The sequence below is a fragment of the Sparus aurata genome, chromosome 21 (assembly GCF_900880675.1).
Source record: "Sparus aurata chromosome 21, fSpaAur1.1, whole genome shotgun sequence".
Classification (NCBI taxonomy): Eukaryota; Metazoa; Chordata; class Actinopteri; order Spariformes; family Sparidae; genus Sparus; species Sparus aurata.
This window is the reverse complement of record NC_044207.1, coordinates 31,071,443-31,095,385: the sequence shown is the minus strand read 5'-3', so window position 1 is coordinate 31,095,385 and position 23,943 is coordinate 31,071,443. Positions and strand designations below refer to the sequence as shown.

Below are 23,943 nucleotides of genomic sequence, written 5' to 3'. Positions count from 1 at the left end.
CCTGAGTCAGGTCACAGAGGAGCTGGTCCTGAGTCAGGTCGCTGGGTGAGCAGAGCAGCTGGTCCTGAGTCAGGTCACAGAGGAGCTGGTCCTGAGTCAGGTCGCTGGGTGAGCAGAGGAGCTGGTCCTGAGTCAGGTCACAGAGGAGCTGGTCCTGAGTCAGGTCACAGAGGAGCTGGTCCTGAGTCAGGTCACAGAGGAGCTGGTCCTGAGTCAGGTCACAGAGGAGCTGGTCCCGAGTCAGGTCGCTGGGTGAGCAGAGGAGCTGGTCCTGAGTCAGGTCGCTGGGTGAGCAGAGGAGCTGGTCCTGAGTCAGGTCGCTGGGTGAGCAGAGGAGCTGGTCCTGAGTCAGGTCACAGAGGAGCTGGTCCTGAGTCAGGTCGCTGGATGAGCAGAGGAGCTGGTCCTGAGTCAGGTCACAGAGGAGCTGGTCCTGAGTCAGGTCACAGAGGAGCTGGTCCTGAGTCAGGTCACAGAGGAGCTGGTCCTGAGTCAGGTCACAGAGGAGCTGGTCCTGAGTCAGGTCACAGAGGAGCTGGTCCTGAGTCAGGTCGCTGGGTGAGCAGAGGCTGAGGGCGTCACTCACCCCCAGGACCCAACATTAGAGGCAGACACACACTTACTGTCTACAGATTCAACTACAAGTCATTTCATCTTATACTCAATGCAGCAGCAAACTAGAAACACAGACTTTGAAATTACGTTGTTGGAAAAACTACAACAGGCTCTACTGATGGTTACTTTAGTTATCTGTGGGAAATAAAGAAAGAGAAATGAAATGTGAGTTATTTCTCATTTTCTGGCTGCTGGAAGGTGATTGATTAACCTGCCAAGTGATTAAAATTTAAATTAAAATTGTTCAGATGTGAGAGCACGTCAGCGATGACGTGTAGCCTGATATTCGCTGTGCAGCCGGAGAATATAAATGATGGACTGATGAGAAGCGTCTGCTGTTCGGTTCAGTCCTCGTCAGGGAGTGAGAGCTCATCTAAATGAATCTAAATTCTCCTCCTGGTGTAAAACTATGTGAATGATTTCTGCTTCAACATGATGGACTGAGAAGGGAAGGACAGCCGCTGTCAGACAGCTCCGTCACACTCAGGGTTTCTTCAGGTAAACCTGCAGTGAGCAGGTTCTGTTCACAGAGTCAGTTACCGCAGTAACAGACCCAGAGTTTAACTTACCTCTCTTTCTGGAACTGAACACTCAGAGTTTCTCTCATCTCAGGGTTAACAAACTCAGAGTTTTCACTAAACCCGCTTTCTGGAACACCCCCCAGGTGCCACATCTCACCAGCATACACACCTGCTGACTGGTGTATGAGTGGTAACAAAAACGGAAGAAAACTGTTCTGTCTTGTTTTCCTACTTAATTTTTCTTTTGCACCGTTTCATAAATTGAACAAACTGTCCTATAAATGTTTCCCTCAGTTTCACAGACTATTTTTCTCCCTCAAAATGTGAAATTGTTTGTCACATTCAAAACAAAGTTCCTTCAAAACAAAGTTCCTTCTGACTACCAGAGGAACAAGAAAAGATAAAACATTTTTTCAATGAAACCAGAAGTTTAACAGATGACACGGTGAAGACTCGTTTTCAGGTTCTGTATCAGTTGTTTAATGTCTAAAATATCATCAGTTAACATGTGATTATTGTCTGTACAGTCATTTACAGAAACAAAGACATGGAGGACTCGAGAAGCTGCAGAGGGAAGATTCACACCGAGGAGCCTGAAGGAAAACTTGAGAGAAGAAACTATAAAACTTCATAATCCAAACGTCCCTGATCACAAACACAAGATGTTTCCTCATTAGGTCAGTTTTCCTTCAAGTGTTTCTAATCTCAGTATTTCCTAAATCTTTGTCTCAGTCAATGTTTCAATCTGAAAACTAATGAAAGTTTGTGAATCTTCCCTTTAAACTCTGCAGCTTCTTCAGCAGCAACATGTGAACAACGAGTTAAACGGCAGCAGCTGAGAGCTCGACGCGCCGCAGCTTCAGGACGACGTTCAGCTCGACTCCACGAGAACATGGTCTCGTCCTGAGAGCAGATTAAAAGACGTCAGCTGGAGTTTCACTGCTGGTTTCCTGCTGGTCTGACAGTTCTGAATGTTTCTGTATCTGCAGCGTCTCTCTTCACGGTGTAACGTCGTCTCTGATCTGTTGCTGTCCGTCTTTCTTCGGCTTCTCGTCGTCGAGCTCTCAGCAGCCGAGTGAAAAACTCTGTTCAGTTTTCAGGTTTTTAAATGAATCTTTGGTTAGAAAACCAAACGAGTTCCAGACTGAAGAGTTCGATAAAAATACTGAATAAATACTGATTAAGTACATTTTATATTTCTGAGTAGTTCTGATATGAAGGTTAAAATGTGACCTTTAACATTTGATGATGTATAAATGTGTTTCCTGTTGTTTGTGTGTTTTGTGCATCGAGCAGAGAAACTGCTGTCAGATCAAACTGAAGCCAGAAGATTCACCTGAGAGCCAACCACAGGAAGGAAGTGAGCAAACACACCGCCAGAATAAAACAACGGACTGACACGGGATGACTGACGGAACGCGTACCAACAAAACAGTCAGACAGTTTGTCTCCATCGAGCTCAAACACCTGAGAGCAGGTAGCAACAGAAGAGTGGACAGGTGAGTTTACCAGCGTGGAGCGGTCACATGATCACACCTCTGGTCGCCAGCAGAGACCAGCTATGGCTTCAAAAGTTTAAAGGGACGAAAGTTTCAACAGACCGGAGAGAAAAGATGATTTCAGCTTTTACTTCAGAATACTTCAGGTGAGGTGACAAACTGCAGGTTTTAATCTGATGACAGTCTGTTGAGCCAGTGTTTTATCTTTAAAGTCGCAGCAGAGAGAACTCTTCACCTCCTCCTCCTCTTCCTCCTCCTCCTCCTCCTCCTCTTCCTCCTCTTCCTCCCCCTCCTCTTCCTCCTCCTCCTCCTCCTCCTCTTCCTCCTCCTCCTCCTCCTCCTCTTCCTCCTCTTCCTCCTCCTCTTCCTCCTCCTCCTCCTCCTCATCATCACTGAGCTCATCTCTCATCCAAATCTAAAACATTAATCTGTTACTGTGTCAGTTATTGTTTAAAGTTTTAATATGTGTGATATTAAAGCTGAGATTTGAGAGGTTAAAGTGATAATAAAATGTAATATTTGAAATAAATGTGATATAATATAATATCATATAATATAATCTAGAGTTCAAAGTTTAAAGGTGTCATTTGTAAGAAATGGACAGAATTCAAAGGTAGCTCTAAACTGTAGAGAGCAGCACGACCGCTAACTGCTGCTCACTACACCTGCAATTAGCTGCCGTTAGCAAGTAGCTCGATTAGCTGAATTAGCTGTGGAGCCGACAGCTTGAAATGAAACACGGTGAGGGCGGTGAGCAGGTGAAGCGTTTCATACGTTGGTTAAATAATGAGAGTGACAGCTGCTGTCTGCTTCTTTTCTACGTGGACTACGAGGCAGAGCTGCAGCTACACTTCAGTTTCAGAGAGATTATAAAGAGATTTAAGATGCAGGAAGCTTCCTGTGTCCTCCTCAGCTCCGACTGAAGGAGGCTGAACAGGTGAGTGTCGGCGTGAGGTCAGCGTGGAGACGAGCAGCAGGTTTAAACCATCCTGACGACACAGAAGCCTCGAGGCAGCAGAGGGAGCTCCTCCGCCGGCTGTTTCTCAGTCTGGACTCAATCAACTGAACTGCAGGAAAAAACGTTTTGCAGGAGAATCTTTGACTCTACATTTTCTATCATGTGTGAAACTGAGTGAAAAAAGTTGGTAATACTAATTTTGACCACAAGAGGCTGCAGAGCTGCACCGCCTCAGCACGCCTGGAGGATGTGTGTGTGTTCACACACTGAACACACACACACACACATCCTCTGTGTGTGTGTGTGTTCACAATCATTCTCCTGGAAAACACATGAAAAAGAAAATTCCTCCAGAGAAAACTAAATCTTCTGAATTTCTTTTCCTGCTTGTTTTCACACAGGAGAACAATAATAAACCTTAATTTAAAAAATATATATTTTTATCCTCAAAAATAAACTTAACTCAGTTTCACAGATGATAAAAAATGACTCAACAAGACGAAATCCTCAGTGAAATATTTTTTTTTCTTGTGTTTTCGCAGATGACCAAATGTAATTAGATTAGATTAGATTAGATTAGATTAGATTAGATTAGATGATCCTGATCAGGTCATAAACACCGGACAGGGAACAGTTTAGATCAGATTTATAAAAGAGATCCATAGAAATGAAGAACGTTTCTAACTGACCCCTCAGGGCCTCCGTACGATGATGACTACAGTACGCTCTCAGATCAGTCAGCTTCACACTGTGGCGCCGTGTGATCAGCTGTCACATCCAGCACAACGTCACAACGTTTGTTCCATCAACACAACAACAGAGTGGGAGAACCCAGCAGAGCTCCAGAGTCTCTGACTGTCACTGACTCTTTACGCTCGGCTTTATCAACATCATCTTATCAACGTTATGTTTCTGATCACATGTCTGCAGATGACACTCGCTGGCTCTGGACAGTCTGCAGGCTGATGACCTCCGTGTATAAATATAATATATAAAAAAAAAAAATCTCATCCAATAAATAATCCCAGTTGCTTCTGCTTTCTTTAATTGTTGTTAAACTGATGTCACTTAAACTCAACGTGTCATGAAGACGTTTCATATTAAAAGCCGACCAGGAGAGAGAAGAGTTACAGCCTTGCAGTTTTGGAGGACTTTTAATGTGAAACATCTGCAGGAAGTGATTAAAATCAGAGTCACTGGGTTTCTGACTCTGCTGTTGTGTAAATGAACATGATGCTGAGCGTGTCATGACGACAGGGGGAGGAGGAGCTTGTATGAACAGCAGATTAAAACAGAAGCTTCGTATTAAAATATGTAAACAATAAATAAAGACAGAAATCTTTCAGAGTCTCTTCCTGCTGACCCCTGGCTGTCACAGTCATGACATCACATGTGGGTGTGGTTAAAGTTACTCTTTAAATTAAGACTTTATGATGTCAGATTCTTGCAGTGTAAGGCCGAATATATAAAGTGAAACCACCGTCCTGAGGGCTGATTCTAAACGTGCTCTGACAGGAAGCTACTGGGTTGTGCTGTTTATATTGCCAAGGACTTCACATCGTCGTCTCTTTGGTTTCAGTCCGCCGGACTCCGTCTCTGGGAGACAATCCTCTGAACCAAACCCCTTCAGACCGCCTTCAGTCCAGCCGGGAGACCTCGTCCATCGTCACACATCGCCCACGTCGAAGGCCCTCATCAGCAGGTCCAGGTCCCCGATGTTGGCGGCCTGGAACAGCTCGGGTCGGTCCATCATGGAGATGGCGATCCGCAGGGCCGCCCAGATGTTGGCCGACATTTGCTGGTGGCTGCAGCGCTGACTCCGCCTCTGCTGGTTCAGAGCCGTCAGGAAGTTACTGACCGCCTCCCTGCAGGAGCAGAACAGGAGGTGAGTTCTGAGCGAGTCCACTGAGAGGCAGAACCATCTCACACCGCCGGCTGCTCAAAAAGGCAGAGGCTCAAAAAACAAGTGCTGCAGGATAATCTGTAGAAGCTCCTTCACTTTCATTCATGAGTGAAACAGAGTATAAAAAGTTGTGTTTTTTCTACTACTGATTTTGACCACCAGAGGCAGCAGAGCTCCACTCACTGGAGTTCAGGCAGAAATAATCTGATTAATCCAGAGATAAAAACTAATTCTTCTGGGGAAGTAAACCCGAGATTTATTTTTTCACTTACAAGAAAAAGAAAATGATTCCTGAAATGTTTTTTCATGAATTGAAATGAAGGAACTTAATTAGCAAGAAATGGCCGTGATCAGACCGCTCCGGGTCATTCTTTATATTCTGTAACGAAGACGTGGAAGACATTTTTTTTTTTATTGAATAAAAAACAATTTCAGCAGGAAAGATTTTGTCATGTGGGAAAAAAATCAGGAAAATGTTTCATATTTTGTATTCATATTTTACTGTCTGGATGAGAAATGCCTCTTTACACTGGGTGTTAGTGCGTCTTCTAATTTTCAACGTGCTAATTTAGACAACAGAGTTGTGTATCAGCGGCGTCACACACTCATGACTTCCTCATCAGACAAATCTGAAAAATCTAAATGTCAAATAAATTAAATTGAGGAAATAACAAGAGGGAGCCGCTGACAGAGCAGATTAAAGCAGGACATGTTCCTGCTCTAGATTGGGGACGACCCCTTCAAAGAATCATGGTTCCGCCCCCCGATGTCACCTGTGAGCTCCCAGGTTGATGCAGCTGATCCCCAGGTTGTATCTGGACCGGATGAATCCGGGCTGCAGCTCCAGAGCTCTGGTGTACGCCTCCACCGCCTCCTCGCTGCGGTCCCCGTTCGCCAGCGTGGCGCCCAGACGGTTCCACAGCAGGTAGTCCTGAACACACAGCCATGACATCATCATACAGTCATTACATCATCATATAGCCATGACATCATCATACAGTCATTACATCATCATACAGCCATGACATCATCATACAGCCATGACATCATCTGTGTTCAAAGTCCAACCCCCGACTGATGAAACATGTTTTGTCTTACTCACAGACCTGAAGCTCCACATCTGTGTGTGTGCATGCATGTGTACGTACGTGTGTGTGTGCATGCATGTGTACGTACGTGTGTGTGTGTATGTGTGTGTGTGTGTGTGTGTGTGTGCGTGTGTGTGTGTGTGTGTGTGTGTGTGTGTTACCTGTGGTCTGACGGACAGCGCTGCAGTAAACGCCTCCACAGCCTTGTTGAAGTCTGAGCTCAGGTTGAAGAGGACTCCCAGTCCGGTCTGCAGGTCCGGATCCACACAGTCCACGTTCAGCAGAGCCGCATCCTGGAAGAGAAGCAGCACGTCCTGCAGCTCACACCTGCACACACACACACACACACACACACACACACACACACAGAAGGGTTTCAGAAATGTTGGACTGCTCCTTTTGTCATTAAACATCTTGTTTGTGAATTGGTTGAATCATGAGAACAAACATCCACTACAACTCCCAGAGGTCACTGCTGTAAGAACCGTCACATCAGAGGACTTTAAATCAAACGTTGTGGGTGGAGTCATCTCCATAGTAACAGCAGCAGAGACTGATGGGTACTGTAGTATTCAGATGAGCACAGGATGAGTCAGTGAGCAGGACTCCTCTGCAGGTTTGGTACCTGACAGGTGTGTGTGGGCCCCTGCGCGGCGTGGCCGGGGAGCCCTGTAGTGGGCTCCTGTGGTCCAGGATCAGGTGTTTGTATCTGGGGTTGTGGCAGATCCAGCGGCGCAGAGCATCACAGGCCTCCCGCTGCATGCCGCTGTTGGTGAAGCTGACGGCGAGCGCCATGAGGGCCGGCAGGTTGTTGGGTCGGAGCTCCAGACACCTGCAGCAGGTGACATGGGTCAGCTTGTGTTAGCTTGTGTTAGCTTGCACAAGCTAACATAAAGTCGCTTTGGACAAAAGTGTGTGATAAAGGTAATGTAAATTACCCTGATGGATCAAACTGACAGATTTATTCCACTACAGGGACATGATGAATACCTGAAAGTATAAATGGACTCCAACTAAAAAATACAAAATAATACTTTATTTTGTATTGTCAAATAAACAAATACACAAATTAATTGATAATTTTTTTATACATATTATTTATGTAAGGGATAAAGCCCTTCGAGGTGTCCATAATCAGGAATTAATGGACGAAGCGTCGTCCAAACTGTTTATGGACATCTCATTGGGCATTATCCCGCTTATACCATGGTCACTTGCCAAAGAAAAGAAATTAAGACCATTAATTTATATTTTCATGGGTTTTACAATCAAAATATAAAGTTTTTCACAAGCCATAACTTAGTTTCCCTGGTAACGCCTGAGGGTTTGACTAATACCTGGAACAATCATTACTCTCCCGTAAGATTCTTAAGCAACGGAGACGTTGTTCACTCCTCCAGTAAATAGGACGGACCATAGATACGACTTGGCAACGGGAGATATTCTAGTCTGCTCAGCGATGAGCCAGAAAGCTAACGCTATGCTAGCAAGATTCAGAGTCAATAACATTGCGTACAGTTGACAAACAGTAAATATAATTTGACAGTATGCTAGCTAACACGATTAGCTAACTATCCAGTCACGTCATTGTCCTCAAATCAATATCAAGATTTTAACGAACAAATGACCTGCCGTGTGTAACGTTACTGTGGCCGCAGCCTGAAGTAGAGAGCTGAACAGTGAACGGAATGTGAGATTATTCATGTATCAGTAAGTTTAGAGGGGAAGTGAACTTTCTGCAGCTTGTGTGTTACAGTCGCCACCCTGTGGTGTTCAGAGACACTGAAGGACTGACAGACTGCACTCAGTGCTGGAAATAAAATATTCAGATTTGATTTGCAGCTAGCGCATTAATTTACAGCGGTGAACAGACAATGTGACTGGAACTACTTAGTAGGTGTCCATATATCAGGGGTTAATGGACACCCTGCAGCCAATCAGAATCGAGTATTCCCCCAGACCATGGTATAAATATAATTAATGATTGATGATTGATTCATTTATTTAAGAATTATACTGCTATCATTATTATTATTATTATTATTATCATTATTATCATAATATTCAAATATTCAGCTATGGTTATAGTTGTGACATTACAACCTGACAGAAGTCCTGACGGCTCGTCAAAAGACTTTTTATAAAGATTTTTTTTAATTTGGGAACGTTCAGTTTAAGTTCCGGTGAACTGGATGACAGGTGGAGTCTGACCTCTGCAGCGACACGATGGCGGCCTGTTCGTTCTCATTCTCAGCCTGAGTCATTCCTAAAAGCTGCCAGGCCTGAAAACACACAGAGAACAGTTTCAACAATCACAGCATCAGACGGACATCAGACGGACATCAGACGGACATCAGACGGACATCAGGCCGACATCAGACGGACATCAGGCCGACATCAGGCCGACATCAGACGGACATCAGGCCGACATCAGACGGACATCAGACAGACATCAGGCCGACATCAGGCCGACATCAGACAGACATCAGGCCGACATCAGACGGACATCAGGCCGACATCAGGCCGACATCAGACGGACATCAGTCGGACATCGGGCCGACATCAGGCCGACATCAGACGGACATCAGGCCGACATCAGGCCGACATCAGACAGACATCAGACGGACATCAGACCGACATCAGACAGACATCAGGCCGACATCAGGCCGACATCAGACGGACATCAGGCCGACATCAAGCCGACATCAGACGGACATCAGGCCGACATCAGGCCGACATCAGACGACATCAGGCCGACATCAGACGGACATCAGGCCGACATCAGACGGACATCAGGCCGACATCAGGCCGACATCAGACGGACATCAGGCCGACATCAGACAGACATCAGGCCGACATCAGACGGACATCAGGCCGACATCAGGCCGACATCAGACGGACATCAGGCCGACATCAGACAGACATCAGGCCGACATCAGGCCGACATCAGACGGACATCAGGCCGACATCAGACGGACATCAGGCCGACATCAGACAGACATCAGGCCGACATCAGGCCGACATCAGACGGACATCAGGCCGACATCAGGCCGACATCAGACGGACATCAGGCCGACATCAGACGGACATCAGGCCGACATCAGGCCGACATCAGACGGACATCAGGCCGACATCAGGCCGACATCAGGCCGACATCAGACGGACATCAGGCCGACATCAGACAGACATCAGGCCGACATCAGACGGACATCAGGCCGACATCAGATAGACATCAGGCCGACATCAGGCTGACATCAGACAGACATCAGGCCGACATCAGGCCGACATCAGAAGGACATCAGGCTGACATCAGGCCGACATCAGGCCGACATCAGATGGACATCAGACGGACATCAGTCGGACATCAGGCCGACATCAGACGGACATCAGGCTGACATCAGGCCGACATCATTGCAGACAAAGTTAATTGTTAAATTGCTTCATATCCTGCAGCGTCTGTGTTCAATAAATGTATATCAGCTAATACATTGATATCAGAACTTCTTACTGTTTCTTATTTCGATATTGGGCCCAGAAACTGCGTATGGGTCAAGCTCTAATCTGGAGTTCTTGTTTTGGTGAGTTAACACTAGAACAACTTGATCATAACAATCCAAAAACATCCCAAACTTTGCAGGACCGGCTGTTTCTGTTTCTGGGAGTTTAACTCATCTGCTGAGCTGCGGCTAACGACTGTAATTTGATTTCATCATTACCCAGATGATTGTTAGTTTGGTCTGACCTACAGAAGACACGTATGGACTCATGAACAGGTGTGGCAGTCACCTCAGAGTCCTGCGGGTCCTGTAAGATGGCGGCCTCCAGCAGCAGCACGGCAGCGTTCAGGTCTCCCTCCCGAGCTTTCTCCTGACCTTCAGCGAAGGCGTTGGGCCACTCTCTGTACGGGTTATTGGTGCTGAAGTAGTAACCCTGCATCAGACAAACACCGGCCTGTTATTACCTGCAGACACCAGACCACCTTACCTGTGTGAGCCCAGCAGACTTTATAATTATTCTAATAAACCAATCTGCCAGTTATTCATCTCAATTAAATTATTAACTGTCAAGATTTTAAATATCTTGTTTTGTCCGACTGAACGTCAAAAAGCAAAGTTTTCATAAAATGAACACATGACATAAAATATGTATCATATTATTATACAACTTAAATTGTCTTTGTGTATGATTCTGTTGTTTTCTCTCCTGCTGCGTCACAATAGTTAGCAGCTAACTTTCATTTTCTTTCAACAATTTAGTGATTTGATTCTGTCTGTATCTGATCTGAGCTGCAGATGTTCTCACGCTCTGCTTCTTCTGTGACTTTATGTTGTGTTTTCTGTTATCATCTCTATGTTTTGTCAGTCAGGAACACTAACAGCGCCCCCCGCTGCTTCAATCCCACGCAGCCTGATGCTTCAGTATTTCACTGAGCACAGACAGAATGAAGCTCGGCGCTGGCAGCAGCCATATGTTCCCTCGACAGCTCAAGGACGAAAGCCTCAACTCAGAGATCACGTGACCATGAAATACGAGAGCAGAGGCGACACACAGCTGGAGAACAGCGCCGAGGTGACTTTACACTGCAGCCTCAGTGTTTGCTCTCTGTTTCATGACTGGAGACTTTACAGGAAGTGACAGACGAATAATTCTGTCCTCACTGGATCTGAAGCAACACAAACGCCGTCAGTCGCCTCCAAATCCTGCAACTGTCTGAAAACTACAAGAAGAAATGAGGATGAATGAAAGGAGAGAATAAGAGGAAGAAAGAGGTGATGTGGCTGACACATGTGAACAGATGTCTGATAACCCAGCGACATCACCTCCGTCACCACGGTGATGTAACACCTGAGCGGAGGAGGGATTACTGCGGGATTACTGACGAGCTGATCTCAGGTCAGAGGATTAAATCTACAGATTAATGCTGACAAACATCCATCTCAGTAATAATCTGCCATTATTAAAAACTGCCCCTCGTCTGGGGCTACGCACTTCTTCCTCTGGGAACATCCAAGACTCCTATGAGGGAGAGGTGCATCATGGGAGATGTTTTCAGTAATAAGTGAAAGTTACAAAAAATGGAGGAGAGACGGGAAGTGAAGTGTTTAAAGGAGGTAATTTACAGAATATAGTCCTGACAGAAGCAGGCAGGAGAGATAGAGAGATACAGACATGTTCAAAGTGTGGAGGCTCAAAGGTCACCGGGAGTTTTACCTTCTCAGCAGGTGAGACGGTGGGCGGGATTGGACCCTGATCCTCAGACTCCTCCAGCCAGTTCCTCCGAGCCAGCTCCTCCCACTCGGCCTGCATCTTGTCCCAGAACTCTGTGTCCGACTGAAACACAACGACGGACAGTCAGCCTACAAGTGACCTCAGTGATGTGATGTCACTTCCTGCTCTGTGTGGAACAAACCCGTCCATCACTGAGACACACAGACTCCATGTTTCTACTCAAAGACTGAAAGTAGTTCATGTAGAACATTTGCTGAATTAACAAGAAGGTCCAAATAATGCAGAATGAGTCAGAGACAGAGTTTCACAGAGTTTATAAAGTGTCTCCAACTCAACAACTCACTAAACTGACACATTTGTTAAGGGAGTCTGGGGACTTTCTCCACGGGGACAAAGAAGTAGCCTATATTGTTACTGTTTAGTGTCTTTGTAACATGACATGTTTAGATCAATAACATGTTTCTTCTTTCATAAATGGAGTGTAAATGGTGAAATCAGTGTAAACAGTGTGTTCAAACAGCTGATCAATGTTGGCAGGTAAGACTTTAGCACTTTAGACACAGAAGCAGACAGGCTGGTACAGACATGCTGCCACAAACTGACACTTTTTACAAGGAGACAAACAACTTCAGCTGAAAGATTTAATGCTGAATTTACAACAAGGACACAATGAGTTACAATCTGTCACAGACACAGTTTCACTACGTTATAAAGTTTGTTTTAACTCAACAACTCTTAAAATCACCACATTTGTTAATGGAGTCTGGTGATCCTCTCTCTTCTCTGAGTGCAGCTGTATACTGCAGGAACATATAAGTTGTGGATCATATAAACGCTCTCCATCCTCTCCACCTCTGCTTCACCTCCTCCACACAGACTGATCAGGCTTTCAGCTCACAGTCATGTTCCCTGTTGTTCCTGTTTCCTGTTGAGAATATAAAAGCTTCTTATAAAATTCAGACTGCAGGTTTGTGGACACAAAGGCTGTCAGAACCAATCAGCTTCAGACAGGAAACAAAGCAGCAGTCAGACCGTCTGCAGACCGGTCCTGTCAGGTCCCTGGGTCAGAATCCAGTCTTTAAACTTTGATTCTTTTAGTTACAGCTGGTGAGATCTACAAACTGCAGTAACATCCCTCTCAGGTCAGACTTCAGTGAGCAGAGCTCTGATTCGCTGCTGTACGTCTCAAACAATCACTAAGTTCTGACTCTTTTACCATCGACTGTTTCCAGCAGCCGACCGTCTCTCCTCCAGCACTGTCAGAGCTGACCTGTGTGTCTCTGGATTAAAACACCTGCAGCTAAATTCAGAATCTGTCAGCTGTGATGCAGAAGAGCTTTTAATCAGCGGCTCGTCAATCAGAGGAGACGCTGTGATTGGTTCACTGAGCCGAGCTGATGGGATTGAAGAGCAGCACGACGCGAACTCATCGACACGAGAGCCTCGAACTGAAAGTCTGCTTTAATCACCGAGTGGTGGGTTCACTTCAGCTGAATCAGACCTTCATCACCTTCATCATGATGAAGGACACATTTGGAATTTGGAGCTTAACTCTTTATCCATCCACTGAATCAGTAACACAAAATCACCAGACTCCATTAACAAATGTGGTGATTTTAAGAGAAAACAAACTTTGTAACGTAGTGAAACTGTGTGTGTGACAGATTGTAAGTCATTGTGTCCTTGTTGTAAATTCAGCATTAAATCTTTCAGCTGACGTTTGTCTCCTTGTAAAAAGTGCCTCCACCTGCTCTTCACCTCTCCACCTTTGTGAACTGTAGTGAAGATAAGAAACATTTGGAACTGGTGCTGAGATCATTTTCATGTCTCATCACATTCAAACAGAAACACACAAAACAGTAAAATGACCAACAACTCAGATTACAGTCAGAAAACACACTGTGGTATCTGATATCAGTGAAAACTGATCCTGAGTCTGCTGCTTCCTCCTCATCTGCCTGCAGCTCTCAGACGAGACAACAGGAAGTACAGATCAGCTAAAATCTGATATTTAACATATCAGACGACTGTGAGAGCTGCTGCACAGAACCAGTCCAACAGAACCAGTCCAACAGAACCAGTCGAACAGAACCAGTCCAACACCGTCAGCACATCACACAAAGACTGACAGACAGCAGACAGAGTCCCACGACCGGGCCGAGTGTTTGTAAAAGTGACAACATCCTGGAAACGTTATAAAGTTAGGATTTACTGAGAAGGTGTGTGTGTGTGTGTGTGTGTGTGTGTGTGTGTGTGTGTGTGTGTGTGTGTGTGTGTGTGTGTGTGTGTGTTGTACCTCAACAGCAGCCTTTGCTCTGACAAACTCGTCCTCCAGAGACTCTTTTCTGGCCAACAGGGATCGAGTCCGTCTGCGCTGTCTGGAAGCCCCGCAGTCCTGAACACACACACACACACACACACACACACACACACACACACACACACACACACACACACACACAGATAAAGGTCAGCCAGCAGCTGTCAGTGAGACAGTAAAGACAAACTAACAGACGCTGAAAACTTGCAAACAAAGTCAAAGTCGTATTTAAGGAGACATCTGAACTGGACTGAGTATCTGCAGAGGACGTTTCGTTGTCCCACAGTCCCTGAACTACACTTTGGTTCTGTCTGTCCATTTGTCCTTCAGTGTGGGCAGCAGCTCACCTGCGATGACGAGACGAAGTCGAGGTCATCGAAGCTGTGGATGTCGAAGGAGTTCTTAGTCAGAGGATCAGTTTTAAACTCAGCAGACCTGAAGGAACAAAGTACAGAGCTGCTGTCAGTGTTGAGCTGTGACGCCTCCTGCAGGCTGCAGAGTTCATCACACAGTCAGAACCAACACCGAGACAGCTGACTGAGTCCATCTACACCGAGACTGAGGACCTGTTCACACCTGGTACCTACAGGAGGAGGAACAGAGAAGCTGTTCATCAACAACTCGTGGTGTGGAGATATACGGACTGTTCATCAGCACACTTCACCAGATGTGAGTCTGTACTGCTGCGATGCCGGCCCTTCTACCTCCTGAGGGAATTTACTGCTGTGTTTTTGACCGCTGTTTAAATCCCCCGCAGGCCAACTCATCCAACATCTCTTTGTTCCTGTATCCTTCATACTGACAAAGACTGAAACAAATAAACCCTGGGACTGAACAAGTCAAACCCTGGACCCCAGACACTGAGAGCATCCTGCAGGACTGTTTAGCTCGGACAGACTGGGATGTGTTTAGGCTGCAGCCACTCTGCAGGACTCTTCTGTCAGCATACAGGACTGTGCTGAGTATGCTGAGTGGGTATTACGCACTCGTGTCAACAATACAAGTCAAGAAGTTTCCCAACCAGAAGCCCTGGATTAACAGTCAGACGGGTCACATGCTGCTTGCTCACTCTCTCACATGTAGATCAGGCATTAAGTACAAAACTGCAGTATGGACTGGAAAAAGCCATCACATCAGCCAGAAGGCAGCACAGAGAGAAGCTGGACGGCTTCTATTCCACTGCTGACTCCGGATGTGGCCTACAGCACATCACAGACACCAGGACCACCACCAGCACCGTCAGCTCCACAGACAGCCTGCCGGATGACCTCAACACCTTCCACACGTCGCTTCGAGACGTCCAGCCAACCACAGAGAGGAGGCATTCACACACCGGGACCCCCCTCCCCCCACCAACCGTCTCATCAGGCCAGGTACACAAAGTCCTGAGGAACATGAACCCCCGCAGGGCAGCTGGACCAGACAACATCCCTGTGCGGGCTCTGAGAGCATGTTCTCACCTCCACCTTCAACCGCTCCCTCCTGCTTCAAGACCACAACCATCCTCCCCCTCCCCAAGAAGAGCCCACCCAGCTGCCTGAATGATTACAGGCCAGTAGCACTCACTCCAATCATCATGGGGTGTTCTGAGAGAGTGGTGCCGACCCACATTCAGAGCAGGATACCGGACCCCCTGGACCCCCTGTACCCCCTGCAGTATGCCTACCGGCCCAACAGGTCCACCTCAGATGCTACCACTGTCGATCTCCACTGTTCCCTCTCTCACCTGGAAAATAAAGACTCCTACATCAGGACGCTCTTTGTGGACTACAGGTCCACCTCAACACCGTCATCCCCCACAAACTGTCTACACTCGGTCTGCACCATCAACCACCCCCACCCCACCATCCACCACAGAGTCCACAGGAGAGCTGCCTCCACCCTCAGAGACCCCACCCACCATCTACCACCACAGAGTCCACAGGAGAGCTGCCTCCATCCTCAGAGACCCCACCCCACCATCTACCACCACAGAGTCCACAGGAGAGCTGCCTCCACCCTCAGAGACCCCACCCCACCATCTACCACCACAGAGTCCACAGGAGAGCTGCCTCCATCCTCAGAAACCCCACCCACCATCTACCACCACAGAGTCCACAGGAGAGCTGCCTCCATCCTCAGAAACCCCACCCCACCATCTACCACCACAGAGTCCACAGGAGAGCTGCCTCCATCCTCCTCCTCCACCCCACCATCTACCACCACAGAGTCCACAGGAGACCTGCCTCCACCCTCAGAGACCCCACCCACCATCTACCACCACAGAGTCCACAGGAGAGCTGCCTCCATCCTCAGAGACCCCACCCACCATCTACCACCACAGAGTCCACAGGAGAGCTGCCTCCATCCTCAGAAACCCCACCCCACCATCTACCACCACAGAGTCCACAGGAGAGCTGCCTCCATCCTCAGAAACCCCACCCCACCATCTACCACCACAGAGTCCACAGGAGAGCTGCCTCCACCCTCAGAGACCCCACCCCACCATCTACCACCACAGAGTCCACAGGAGAGCTGCCTCCATCCTCAGAAACCCCACCCCACCATCTACCACCACAGAGTCCACAGGAGAGCTGCCTCCACCCTCAGAGACCCCACCCCACCATCTACCACCACAGAGTCCACAGGAGAGCTGCCTCCACCCTCAGAGACCCCACCCCACCATCTACCACAGAGTCCCACAGGAGAGCTGCCTCCACCCTCAGAGACCCCACCCCCCCATCTACCACAGCAGAGTCACAGGAGAGCTGCCTCCACCCTCAGAGACCCCACCCACCATCTACCACCAGAGTCCACAGGAGAGCTGCCTCCACCCTCAGAGAACCCCACCCACCATCTACCACCACAGAGGTCACAGAGAGCTGCCTCCACCTCAGAACCCCACCCACCATCTACCACCACAGAGTCCACAGGAGAGCTGCCTCCATCCTCAGAGACCCCACCCACCATCTACCACAGAGAGTCCACAGAGAGCTGCCTCCACCTCAGAGACCCCACCCCACCATCTACCACCACAGAGTCCACAGGAGAGCTGCCTCCACCCTCAGAGACCCCACCCACCATCTACCACCACAGAGTCCACAGGAGAGCTGCCTCCACCCTCAGAGACCCCACCCACCATCTACCACCACAGAGTCCACAGGAGAGCTGCCTCCACCCTCAGAGACCCCACCCACCATCTACCACCCCAGAGTCCACAGAAGAGCTGCCTCCACCCTCAGAGACCCCACCCACCATCTACCACCACAGAGTCCACAGGAGAGCTGCCTCCACCCTCAGAGACCCCACCCACCATCTACCACCACAGAGTCCACAGGAGAGCTGCCTCCACCCTCAGAGACCCCACCCACCATCTACCACCACAGAGTCCACAGGAGAGCTGCCTCCACCCTCAGAGACCCCACCCACCATCTACCACCACAGAGTCCACAGGAGAGCTGCCTCCACCCTCAGAGGACCCCACCCACCATCTACCACCACAGAGTCCACAGGAGAGCTGCCTCCACCCTCAGAGACCCCACCCACCATCTACCACCACAGAGTCCACAGGAGAGCTGCCTCCACCCTCAGAGACCCCACCCACCATCTACCACCACAGAGTCCACAGGAGAGCTGCCTCCACCCTCAGAGACCCCACCCACCATCTACCACCACAGAGTCCACAGGAGAGCTGCCTCCACCCTCAGAGACCCCACCCCACCATCTACCACCACAGAGTCCACAGGAGAGCTGCCTCCACCCTCAGAGACCCCACCCACCATCTACCACCACAGAGTCCACAGGAGAGCTGCCTCCATCCTCAGAGACCCCACCCCACCATCTACCACCACAGAGTCCACATGAGAGCTGCCTCCATCCTCAGAGACCCCACCCCACCATCTACCACCACAGAGTCCACAGGAGAGCTGCCTCCACCCTCAGAGACCCCACCCCACCATCTACCACCACAGAGTCCACAGGAGAGCTGCCTCCACCCTCAGAGACCCCACCCCACCATCTACCACCACAGAGTCCACATGAGAGCTGCCTCCATCCTCAGAGACCCCACCCACCATCTACCACCACAGAGTCCACAGGAGAGCTGCCTCCATCCTCAGAGACCCCACCCACCATCTACCACCACAGAGTCCACAGGAGAGCTGCCTCCACCCTCAGAGACCCCACCCCACCATCTACCACCACAGAGTCCACAGGAGAGCTGCCTCCACCCTCAGAGACCCCACCCACCATCCACCACCACAGAGTCCACAGGAGAGCTGCCTCCATCCTCAGAGACCCCACCCGCCCTCACCCTGGCCTGTTCACACTTCTGCCCTCAGACTGGAGGTACAGAAGCTTTAACCACCAGACTACAGAACTCTTTCTGTCCCACTGCCATCAGAATGCTAACAGACAGTTTTATTTAATACTTTGTGTATTGTATATTTCAGATGTATATATTTCTTTATTACCCTGTTGGCATTCTGTGGACAGCAAAGGAAGAATTTCATTGGATAATTGAGAACATGTTTCTTCACTGTGCATGTGACAATAAACACTTTAATTGAGAAGAAGAATAAGAGGATCTTCAGGTTCTTCACTGTGATATCAGTAACATGTTTGACTGATCCAACCACTGAACCACTAACAACATCACCAGACTCCCTTAACAAATGTGTCAGTTTAGTGAGTTGTTGAGTTGGAGACACTTTATAAACTCTGTGAAACTCTGTCTCTGACTCATTCTGCATTATTTGGACCTTCTTGTTCATTCAGCAAATGTTCTACATGAACTTCTTTCTGTCTTTGAGTAGAAACATGGAGTCTGTGTGTCTCAGTGATGGACGGGTTTATTTCATACAGAGATGATTACATCAGGTATGAACTGGACTGTGTGATCACTACACACACAGTGTGTTATGGTTGTTATTACCACAGCAGTTCACTGGAGGAGTGGTGGGAGGTGCATCTCTTCTCGTATCTCCTGCGTCCTCCGTCCTCCACGTCCAGGTTCACATCGTCCCATTTGTCCAGAGGAGACGATAGACTGACTGTGAACACAACAACATGAAGCTTCATCTGTTAGCAAAACTACATTTTAAATGTATTCATTACAGTGTTTCCCACAGAGTCAGACTTTAACTGTGGCGGTGCTGTCCAGCTGGGTGTCACAGAGCATGTGCACTCCAGACGTCCACCGGCCGGCTAACTGCTGATTTAGCTCCGAGCTAACTTGGACTGGGCTCTTCTAGACTCTTCTGACAGTGAAACGAGTCATTTCGCTGCATTGTGAAGCTTTTATTGCCGTTTTAAAGACGTGTCTTTCACAAGGTGAGCTTTTGGGAGAGAGTCTTCAGAGCATCACTTGATGTAATGACGATGTAATTACACGACAAACACTGGCTTCATGGCCTGGCACTCTTTACGGGCTTTGATCTCAACAGTGAGGTGGAAGTTACAGTCAAGCCAACTGCGATAAATAGTCCTCCACCTCTTCTTCGTTGGTTTTACCGGCAGATTAAAAACCCCACCACCATCCACTGTATCCGAGTATATTACATCATGCTGTTCACTGACGGCTGCTGTCTTCACTGAGTGAAAACGGGACGCAGCTCCAAAAATAGAAAATCAATATGTGGTGGCCGATGTTGATGCTGTGGTGGACCGCTACAAATAAATGAATGTGTGGGAAACACTGGTTTATACTGATAACTGGTGATCGCTCTGCTCTAATGGTTTCATCGTCTGAACAAACAGCTGGCAGATCAACATCTCATTTAGTGTTGGTTCTGGTGGAGTTCTTCAGGACCTGATCAGCTTATAAAGACCAGGAACGAGCATGTAGATTATCTGCTGTCACATGTGTGTGCTGCATAAGTCTGTGGTACCTGAGTCCAGTGAGATCCTCTCAGGGGTTCTGGGACTGGCAGGCAGATGTTCCACCTCCACCTGGATCAGCTCCGTCTCGTCAGGTCTTGTCCGGCGCCGAGGGCTCCTGGAGCTGGCCTTCCTCCTCAGAGGGCTCCTCCTCTGCTCCTTGTTGCTGCTGCCTCCACCCACGCTGGTGCTGCCACTGCTGCCACTGCTGCCACCATTACTGCCCCCGCTGCTCTCCCCCGGCTCGCTCAGGTCCACCAGGTCCAGAGCCGTGGACAGAACTGAAGGAGGACAAAGACAACCTTCAAGTCTGAACGGTTTGTTTGAAACTCCTCTAACAGAGAGACAGTTTGGTGTTTCAGAGCTCAAATGTTTCAGACGTCAAAGAAATCAACTCCAGTTTAAGTCTGACTTGATTTAGACAGATTTATGAATCTGATGATTTCAGATTCATCAGTTGTCACAGAAAAGGATTGTCATGAAGTGAAGAAAGCATCAGAGGAAGCAGGATTAGTATTTGTCCTTTTCTTTTTAGCTCAATAATCAATGAAGCCTCTGAATATCAGATATCATGTTCATGTATCGCTCGTCCACTGCGACCTTTAAACATCATCATCGGACTGAGAAACACGACGCCGACGTTTGATCCACTTCCATCAGAACAGATGAAATTTCAGACGTTCAGTTTCTGAGATGTGGAAACAAACTGAGTCCTCATGAATGTGAGGAGGAGGACGGAGTCGACAGGAGCTCAGAGGAGGTCAGAGGTGTTAATTAATGGCCCAGGTACCTGCTGAGACACAGGTGACAGCTGGGCACAGAGGAGGAGGAGGAGGAGAGGAGGAGGAAGAGGAGGGAGGAGGAAGAGGAGAGGAGGAGAGGAGGAGAGGAGGAGGGAGGACAGCCAAGGACACAAAGTTGGAGGAGGAAACAGAAACAGAGGTGGAGGAGAGAGGAGGAGAGAGGAGGAGAGGAGAGTGATAATTAGCGGGAGTCTACCTGCTGTGTTGGAGGTGAGGGGTCGGGTGGAGGGAGCGTCACTCCGGCTCTCCGACAGGAAGTCATCGATGGAGGGACTCAGCAGAGGTCGACTCTCCTGCTGCTCACGGACCAGCTGGAGTCAGACAGCAGCAGAGACACAGACTCAGAATCACCAACGCTTTATTCACTCAACACATCAGCAGCCATGAAGACGTCAAACCACACACAGGTCCCAGGTTAACACCGGTACCAAACGGGTCGGGTCACCTTCACGTTACATGAATATCAGCTGACTGTCACATCAGGAGGTGGAGTTAGTACAGACAACATGGCTGCCAAACGGCCGACCTCAGCTCCAGTCACACCACTGGACATTTATAAGGTCACCTGGAGACATTCGCACAAAGTCGTCACCTCCATCTGTGATCCAGTTGTTGTACCGGTGTGTTCGGACCGGGCGGGCGCTGATCACACACAGTCAGTGCACAGAAGCAAGTTCTTGTTTACGTCTACTGAGTTAAAAGTATTGAACTCATGTGATTTTGGTTGTGACGCTGAGTCTGAGGAAGTCTGACCACCTGGTCAGTCATGGAAACTTGTTAATTCCTAGCAGCTAGTTTCTCATATAATAATTAATGCGCGCAGGTAGTCGAGTGGTTAGAGGCTCAGGCTCAGGCTCAGACTCAGGCTCAGACTCAGACTCAGGCTCAGGCTCAGGCTCAGACTCAGGCTCAGGCTCAGGCTCAGGCTCAGACTCAGACTCAGACTCAGGCTCAGACTCAGGCTCAGGCTCAGGCTCAGGCTCAGACTCAGACTCAGGCTCAGGCTCAGGCTCAGGCTCAGACTCAGACTCAGACTCAGGCTCAGGCTCAGACTCAGACTCAGGCATGAAGCCATCTGAATATTTATTTGCCAACATGACTACAAACAGCTGCCAGCTTTCCTGACTGAACAGCATTCTGGGAAATATGTAGGACGAAGTACAGTATTTAATTCACAGGTTCAATCTGAGGTCTGATGTGACCTGATCAGATGGTGTGTGTGTGTGTGTGTGTGTGTGTGTGTGTGTGTGTGTGTGTGTGTGTGTGTCTCTGCCTTCCTAATCCTAATCCACACAGCCGTGTTCGTCCACATGTCAACTGGGATATGCTTGTATTTAATCCTGTGAAAGAGCACGATGGCTCCACTGTCCAGTAAAGAACATCCACACGATCAAATCTCACTTCACGCGTCATCAAACATCCAGAAAACAAACAGATTTCATCAGCGAGGAAGTCGGAGTCACAGAAACAGACGAGCTCAGAATATAGAGACACAAACAGGAAGTGAGATCAAAGGAAAACAGATCACAGGTCATCATAGTTCTGATGTGTCATCAATATACACTGTTTGCAGTCTGATCACTGATCAATATCTGTTTATTGATAACAGAACCGTGACATCACACCTGACATCAGTCGTAGTGGATGACAGAGTATAAACTGCGTCACAGTCAGGAGGCAGACGGACTCTGTGTACCGACTCCACTGGTCGGATGTACGTTGTGGAGCTCCACCACAGTTCAGCGAACCATCTGGGTTGGGTCCAGCATGGAGCAGAACCTTCAGACAGCTGGAGTTGTGAGACCCATGAGTTTCCTCCATGATGACAGAATCATGTGCGACTGCAGTTCTATGAATGTGTTATAAACACAACAACACGAGCTGAAGCTCCGACTGAAGGATCAGAAGAAGAGCTTGGAGCACGGAGTGTTTTATTCTGAAAGTTAACCGTTGTGTTGGTGACTTCCTGTCTGCTCTGAGCTGGATGCAGCTGATGTGATGCTCCGACATCCGGCTGAAACAGAAGCCCTGTGTATCTGCTGCAGAAGAGTCCGGACCGCCGGAGCAGAGACAGAACACAGCCGGGCCAGTGGAACATCACACTGAGACCAGACTGAAACGGATCAGCTCCGCTGCCGTGGCCGATCGGAGACGGACCCAACATGGATCAGGTGGAATTTAGGGGTTAGCGAGGGAGCTAACAAGCTAGCCCAAAAACCTATTCATATCATAAACAAAGCAAATAATACATAAATACAGCCGTCGGTCCACACGGCGGATTCATCAGAACTTTATCAGGTTCTGCTGACGTCAGCTCTTTTTCTTTCTCCTGGTCTCAGTCATTATATTCACTGTGATGATGTCATCACCCACATGCTCCTCGCTCTGATGTCATGACGTCAGATTAACACAAACAGATAAACCTCAGAGTCCATCATACAGCTTCAACATGTGGTTGTCATGGAGACGACATGCTCACTGAGTAATGACGTGAAGATCGTCATTAGTTACCAAATAATTCTCATCATCATCGATAAGACTATTTCATTAATGTTGTGATGTCATCCATGTGCGTCTGCTGAGTTTAATCCACAGACTGTTTGATCAGGCTAACAGACTAGCCTAGCTTAGAGCGCAAACACGACGCACATGGTTTACATTCGATGAGTGTCACTGTTGATGTGTGTCAGCCTCATGAAACTGTGACAGGTTATTCTATGATGTCATGACTCGTCTGTCAGATGATGTCATCTCTCCTGAACAATCCTCAGTTCTGAGAATCGAACAAGGAGCTGCAGCAACAAGCAAGAAGAAGAAATCATTTTTAAAAAACTCTACAATAACAAACAAGCGTGGTCGTCATGCCAACCTTGGTTGTCACGGTGAGGAGGGGGTTTCCTTCTGAGGATGCCTTTTTACCAGGAAGCTCCTTCAGCACCATGGCAACGACCCCGTCCCCTTTCCCCTACAACAGGCAGATCGACAGGTTCATTCATTCAGTCACATCCTGTCCAAACAAGGGTTAGTCTGATTTACTGAGTGCTTTATCTTTTTATTTTGAAAGGCTTCACAAGGTCACTTCCTGTCAGAGGACTGTGAGTCTCTGAGGAGGAGGAAGCAGAACCGGTCCAGGCAGCATGTTGGACCGGAC

The 23,943-nt window shown here is 48.2% G+C and overlaps 1 protein-coding gene across 2 annotated transcripts in view; it reads right to left on the bottom strand.

The window, feature by feature from the left end:
* Positions 1-2,990: 2,990 nt before the first annotated feature.
* The window catches only part of pex5lb (peroxisomal biogenesis factor 5-like b), a 33,339-nt gene continuing 12,386 nt past the window's right edge, over positions 2,991-23,943 (bottom strand). Inside the window, exons 2-14 of one of the 2 annotated variants that reach the window (XM_030403098.1) lie at positions 23,662-23,757; positions 20,989-21,103; positions 20,001-20,270; positions 19,046-19,163; positions 14,481-14,568; positions 14,110-14,208; positions 11,796-11,915; positions 10,371-10,514; positions 8,796-8,866; positions 7,210-7,416; positions 6,746-6,911; positions 6,270-6,427; positions 2,991-5,458 (exon numbers count right to left, since the gene is read on the bottom strand). In XM_030403098.1, coding sequence (XP_030258958.1) covers positions 5,260-5,458; positions 6,270-6,427; positions 6,746-6,911; positions 7,210-7,416; positions 8,796-8,866; positions 10,371-10,514; positions 11,796-11,915; positions 14,110-14,208; positions 14,481-14,568; positions 19,046-19,163; positions 20,001-20,270; positions 20,989-21,103; positions 23,662-23,757 — 1,851 coding nt within the window. In that variant the 3' untranslated portion in view covers positions 2,991-5,259. The remainder of the gene's footprint in view (positions 5,459-6,269; positions 6,428-6,745; positions 6,912-7,209; positions 7,417-8,795; positions 8,867-10,370; positions 10,515-11,795; positions 11,916-14,109; positions 14,209-14,480; positions 14,569-19,045; positions 19,164-20,000; positions 20,271-20,988; positions 21,104-23,661; positions 23,758-23,943) is intronic. The other variant, XM_030403099.1, reaches the window with a different exon arrangement.